Source organism: Aspergillus fischeri, genomic scaffold (assembly GCF_000149645.3).
Source record: "Aspergillus fischeri NRRL 181 1099437636247 genomic scaffold, whole genome shotgun sequence".
NCBI lineage: Eukaryota > Fungi > Ascomycota > Eurotiomycetes > Eurotiales > Aspergillaceae > Aspergillus > Aspergillus fischeri.
In genome coordinates, this window is record NW_001509772.1 from 2,440,998 (window position 1) to 2,446,785 (window position 5,788).

Genomic DNA, 5,788 nt, shown 5'->3' on the forward strand with positions numbered 1-5,788 from the left:
ATGGCAAGCGACCAATCTGCGACGTTGGACCAGCTCCTCGTCCCCTCCCTTCTCCCCCGCATTTACACCTTCTGGTTCCAGCACATCCCCTCAAACGAGCGCCTGCTCCTCCCTTCCTCAGAAGACTGGATGAAATGGTTCTTGAAATCCGACGACTTCGACAACGCATGCTCGTAAGCCCTTCCCCCATTCCCGTCGTGTATAGCTCCGGCTAAACCCTACAGCTCCCAATTCTCTTCCATCCTCGCCGCCATCCGCGACACCAACACCACCGCAGAGGACCTCCTCTCTCGGGCTAACCCCTCCACACCCCAAGACTGGCTAGCCCTCGTCATCCTCCTGGACCAATTCCCCCGTAACATCTACCGCGGCGAATCCTCCCGCATCGTTTTTGAATTCTTTGATCCACTCGCGAGAACTATCGCCCTCAAAGCCGCGGATGCGGGATACCCTAGTGGTACCAGTCCCTTCCGCTACCGCCAGGGTCAGCGCATATGGTTCTACATGCCGTTCATCCACGCCGAGGATCTAGAGATGCAGGAGCTTGCGCGGGTCAAGTATGTGGAGATGGCGGAGGATTTCACCCGTTTGCTTGACGGGGATGTTACGGGATTATCAGATGACGAGGCGGAGACCCGGCGTATTCTTTTGGAGAATCGGACGAGGCTGGAGGAGCAGCTGAAGACGCATTTCCGGGTACAGAGGGAGCATTATGACCCCATTGCGCGGTTTGGGCGATTTCCGCACCGGAATGCGGCGTTGGGGAGGGTGACGAGTGACGAGGAGAGGAGGTTTCTGGAGGAGGGGAAGATGTTTGGGTAGTGATTTAGACTCTCTATCTCATTGCAATTGTACTTTTAAAGAAATATTTGAAAGACATTATTGATTATCGTAGATGAAATGAATGTGGTAGGTACAACGCTAGATATAGTTATCAGCGCGTTCGTCAAATCTACCTCAACCCTTGATCAACACCCGCACACCTTTGCTATCCATCCGTGGGAAAGGAATGAAAATTTCGTGCTTGATGGCTACGTCTTCCACGGTGGTCTCGTACAGCTCCAGGTCCATTCTGCGGAGGAGGGTCGACACGGACAGGAGGATTTCTGCTTTGGCGAGGCTGGTCGATGGAGTTAGTAGAGGTATATCCAGAGGGGAAACATACGTACTGCATTCCGATACACTGGCGAGAACCCTTGGAGAAAGCGACCATGTACTTTTCCAGGCGTTTGCGCTCTGCAGGGTCGAGCCAGCGCTCGGGCTTGAAGCGGTGCGAGTCGGGGAAGACGGTTTCGTTGTGGTGCATTAGGAGGCAGCTCATGCTCACCGGGGTCTATGACGGTCAGTACTGGTCGATAAAGACATAAAACGTGCATACCCCTGGAGGAATGGTCCAGTCTCTGAACTTGAGGGCGTTGTAGGGAGCAATTCGCGGAAGACGGGCAGACACGCCGTAGGACAGTCTATACATGTTAGGCACACTCTGGATGGATTCAGGGTAGTTCATACCTAATCCCTTCCAACATCACACCGGTCTGTGACAGCATCAGTATCAACCTAGCCGGTCCATGTTGCCAGATGACTCACCAGGTAAGGCAACTGCTCCAACTGAATGAGTGCCGGATCCTCGCCCACCGTCTCCAGCTCAGCCTTCAGCTTCGCCATTGTCTCGGGGTCATTCAGCAGGTAGAACAGAATATAGGTAATCGCCTTGGCCGTGGTCTCGGCCCCAGCAGAAACAAGCACCTGCATCTCCTGCGCCAGCCGAGTCTCACTCTTGTTCTTCGCCGGCAGATCACTCCGGAGGATATCGTCAAAGATATTCACGAACCCCCCATTCTGCACACCCTGGTCGCCCTTCTCGTAATGAGCCGCCACAATCCGCTTGATCATCTTGCGGCACCGGCGCTGGAAATCGAAAAACAGCTCCATCCCGGGGTTCAGCCACGCAGTGACTCCCTCAGGCAAAGAAAGCAGCAGCGGCAGTGCCCACGCTACCGGACGGATAAACACCATCGTCTTGGCGGTGCCGTTCAGAGTCCCGTGCCACTGCGGGATGAAGTCCGGCGCGTCAAGGTAGTGGTACCCATCGCCCATGCTGTAGTCGGTGATGACATCGGTGGTGTAGCAGGTGAGCGCGTGCTCGATGTTGAGCGGCTGGCCGGTGTTCTTGAGCTCCTCGAGGCGGCGGCAGAGCTTGTTGACGAGGGCCTTGATGGCGGGTTCCTGGCGGCGGATGCGCGCGCTGGAGAAGAAGGGGTTCAGCTGGGCGCGGAGCTGGCGGTGCAGCTGGTGGTCGATTGTGTTGAGGAGGGCCAGGGGGGCGTTGAGGGTCTTTTGGTAGTATTCATATTTGTTGCGGGGGCTGTCGCGCGAGTAGAGGACTTCGTAGTAGTCGGGGTCGTTGATGTGCAGTTCAGTCGGGCTGATGCGGACGATGGGGCCTGTATGACATTAGTTCAAGTGGACAGTCAAAATGTCAAGCCGACAAGGATAAATGCCAAGAAGTGATCTATCGAACTTGGCCGGGTGCATTCAAAACGCAGCCGACGGTCAGGGGTTTACGCTTACCGTATTTCTCATGGAGACGACCAATTTGAAAGGTGAACTGTCCGCAGCAGATGGTATCCCAGTAGAACTCGTACAGATGGGTCAACGCAGCGAGTTTGGGTCCGGGGAAACGGGCAATGGGAGACAGATACAGCCGGTCGAGGACCACCCAGAGCAGATAGACTGCCCCGAGAGCGACGGCCGAAGACACCGGGTGCGAAAGCAGGAGACGTAGCAGTTCCATTGTTGACAGGGAGTCAATTGCAGCTGTGGTTCATGCAGAAGGGAAACTCCAGCTCACCAGAACCATGGTGCCGGGTCGGGTTGGCCGTCCACAGGTTTTAAAAAAAGTTGAGGAGTGCCATTCACTCGGGCTCTGGCCAGTGCTCTGACCCATCAGACTGACCGGGGGGGAAACGAACAGTGCATGCGAATTCAGCTTGAGTTTCCATGTTGTATTGGCTTTTGGTGGGCGTCTCATTCTGTCTACTCCGTAGAAGGGAGGCAACGAGTGGAGACTGAAAATCCAGTAAGACAGCCACGCATTTACTTCCAATGATGAGAAGTGGGAAACTCATCCAAGGTTTTCCAGGCTCCCTAAAAGACCCAGGTGCAGACTGTGAAGGATGCCCGTGCTTTTCTTCACGGCAGACGGGCAACCGGATGGAGACTCCGGGAAACATTGCAGCCATAGTGGATTCCTGGAGCCAGTCAGAAGCCAGGTATGCGTTGGCTCGGGACCCAGTGCAGTGAAGGATTGCCCCATTGGCAAAACAATAGCTTTATCCCCGGCTGCTAACAGACGCTAGCGAGGTTAGACTCTCTGCCTTTTCCTGGTCTGTGTGGCTCTAGCCTTTTTGTTAGGGCGTGATAGGCGTGGACGTTGTAGGGAATCCATGGCCGGAGCCATCATAACCGTTCTGTCGGGTCAAACGGGATGATTGACATGGTTGAAATATGTACGTTTGCAGCCTGCATAAAAAAAGAACCAACAAACACGCTTAGTATCTTTCATCACCTTTGGTTATGAACATTATTAATTACGAAGAGCATCCGGATGACCCGCGTCTCGACCCACTGATCCGTCGCGTTGCTTTCCCGTTCTGGGCTGGGCTGAACTTCTCTGGGGGCTGGCCGCTGCCTTCGTACTTCTGATCCTTCTGATTTTGCCTGGGTTTGATTGGCCGTCCGCCTCATGGCATGATGATGGTGTAAACTTGTCTTCCCGGTTCATGCTGCCATGCTCCTGGAAGGTCTCCGTTCCCGTTCAGTACCATAAACCATATCCACAGTCTGACCATCACTGATAACTTGACTGTTGATCATCAACGATAAACTTCCTGGTCCTTCAGAATGATACCGATAATGACACTTACCGCTGGCCTATTCTTGTCTCTGGTGCTTTGGCAACTTGTCCCCGACAGCAGGCCCACTGTCCAGTGCACTACAGAGTAAGATTCAGACACCGGGAGATTTCGCGGCAAATACGCCGCTGTAAATGAGGTATGTCATAGCCGTCTTGGCCCAACGAATCCAAACTTGCAGAGTTACGATGTCGTCCTTTGAGTTCTTGTGGCACGGGTCTCTCCCGCACAGTGGAGGTTCACTATCCATGGTACGACTCTGGGGTTTCCAGTCGATATTGACGTGCTAACTGGCTAGGGTACATTATTATGAGTTCAATGTGAACAGTGCTTTAGATGGTCTTTTGCCTACTCTGAACCGTCTATGGCGGCATGTGATTATATTCGTCACCTCTGCGGATATGGTAAACAGCTGAGACCGCAACTGAGACCATCAAGTCCACTGGACTTACAATATCGGTCAAGATGTACTAAGATCCCTGCTTTTCTGTTGCGGGCACTTCTGAATGCTTGATGATGCAATCACTTACAATTGAAGTACTCTGACTGGCTATTGCGCGGAACGCGATCCGGTTGTCCATGAAGCTATTCCATATGGTCATCTTGAATAATTCTCGTCTGTTCGACAGGAAGACCATTCATTAAGTGTGAAATAGATGTTAGTATGATCGACGCAGGGGTTATCGGCCAGGCATCTGCACTGTTTCTGGCCGAGCCGGGGTACAGGGGTTCAAGTGGGTAATTCATTTCCCAGGATTTCCAGTATATTCGCATCTGACTAGACTGTGGATTGCCTGAATAGTTTGACAACAGTGACAGGTACTCCAGTATCTGGTAAAAGCGCGTTGCTCCCAGATCTCGCCTCGGCCTGCACCGGACCTCCCCCCAATGCGACCCTCCATGTCAAGTATCAGTCCATGACCTCAATCCTCTATATCCTCCCCTAGCTGAACAGAGCCCTCCAATCGAAACGCATTCGATGTTTTCGACAGAGATCAAGTCAGTCGACGATGCACGGTCTCTAACGGAGGCGCGGCTCGTAGTCAACTTCAGGACTAGAAACCATCGAGACAAGGCGTTGATGCTGACGGAGAGTGACTTGCCGGGTTGTTATATTGCAGGGGAAGATCCTACAGAAGTATACTGCAGGTATATCTGTAGGTGAAATAGATAAGGGAGCCGTCCATCCGCACACACGGTTAGCCAAATTCAAAAGGTCGTCTGACTCTTGCCATCTCGGAAGCATGTCATTCAGGTTCTGCTTTGATTCCGATCTGGCAGAAAGGAACATGCGGCTGGAGGAACTGGGGCAAGACGTGAGTCATGCCTACGTTCAGCAACTCTCGGCTATACGTACTGTATGGAGCCCCAAATATATTATAGTCCCTTACTGTATTATTCCACCTTGAACGACCGATCCAAACATCCGTACACTCATCTCCCACGCAGCCGAATCGCCTCTTCACCGAGAGTCCTTCAAACCGGCCACGACCACGCCGCCCTCGACATCGTACAGGTGTAATTCCGACCCCTGACACTCTGCCCCTGATTAACTTCCCATGGTAATCTGTCAAGAAAGAAGAGAGTCTAGCCTCGCTAGCGTCTTTTAGCAGCCGGGGATAAAGCTATTCTCCGCCCGACAGGAGACCACATTGACACTGATCTCGAACCCAGAGCCACAGGCTACATCATCTCGCCTGTCGTCTCCACGACTGATTATACGAGCCCATCCGCGGCAGTCTCGAGCGGTGCGGCTTGCCGATCTCCACAAAGTCCACACAGGAGCTCCACAATTGCAGGAAGGGGAAGAGCTGCAGCTGCATCCCAGCAGCAATATCAAGCTGCTCCCTGAATACGCGTGGTGCCTCTCCTTA

General features: G+C 53.1%; 2 protein-coding genes across 2 annotated transcripts; one reads left to right on the forward strand and one right to left on the reverse strand.

Annotated features, from left to right (window-relative positions):
- Positions 1 to 822, forward strand: NFIA_040730 (DUF924 family protein; the record flags this gene model as incomplete). The annotated part of the gene is made up of 2 exons (XM_001266393.1): positions 1 to 173; positions 225 to 822. The coding sequence occupies 2 exons, from the start codon at positions 1 to 3 to the stop codon at positions 820 to 822; spliced, it is 771 nt and encodes a 256-aa protein (XP_001266394.1).
- Positions 823 to 957: 135 nt separating this feature from the next.
- NFIA_040740 (cytochrome P450) lies at positions 958 to 2,794 on the reverse strand (the record flags this gene model as incomplete). Its single annotated transcript, XM_001266394.1, has 6 exons — positions 958 to 1,120; positions 1,170 to 1,333; positions 1,379 to 1,463; positions 1,510 to 1,535; positions 1,588 to 2,444; positions 2,572 to 2,794. 6 exons carry the CDS (start codon positions 2,792 to 2,794, stop codon positions 958 to 960), a joined length of 1,518 nt encoding a protein of 505 aa, XP_001266395.1.
- Between the last annotated feature and the right edge of the window lie 2,994 nt (positions 2,795 to 5,788).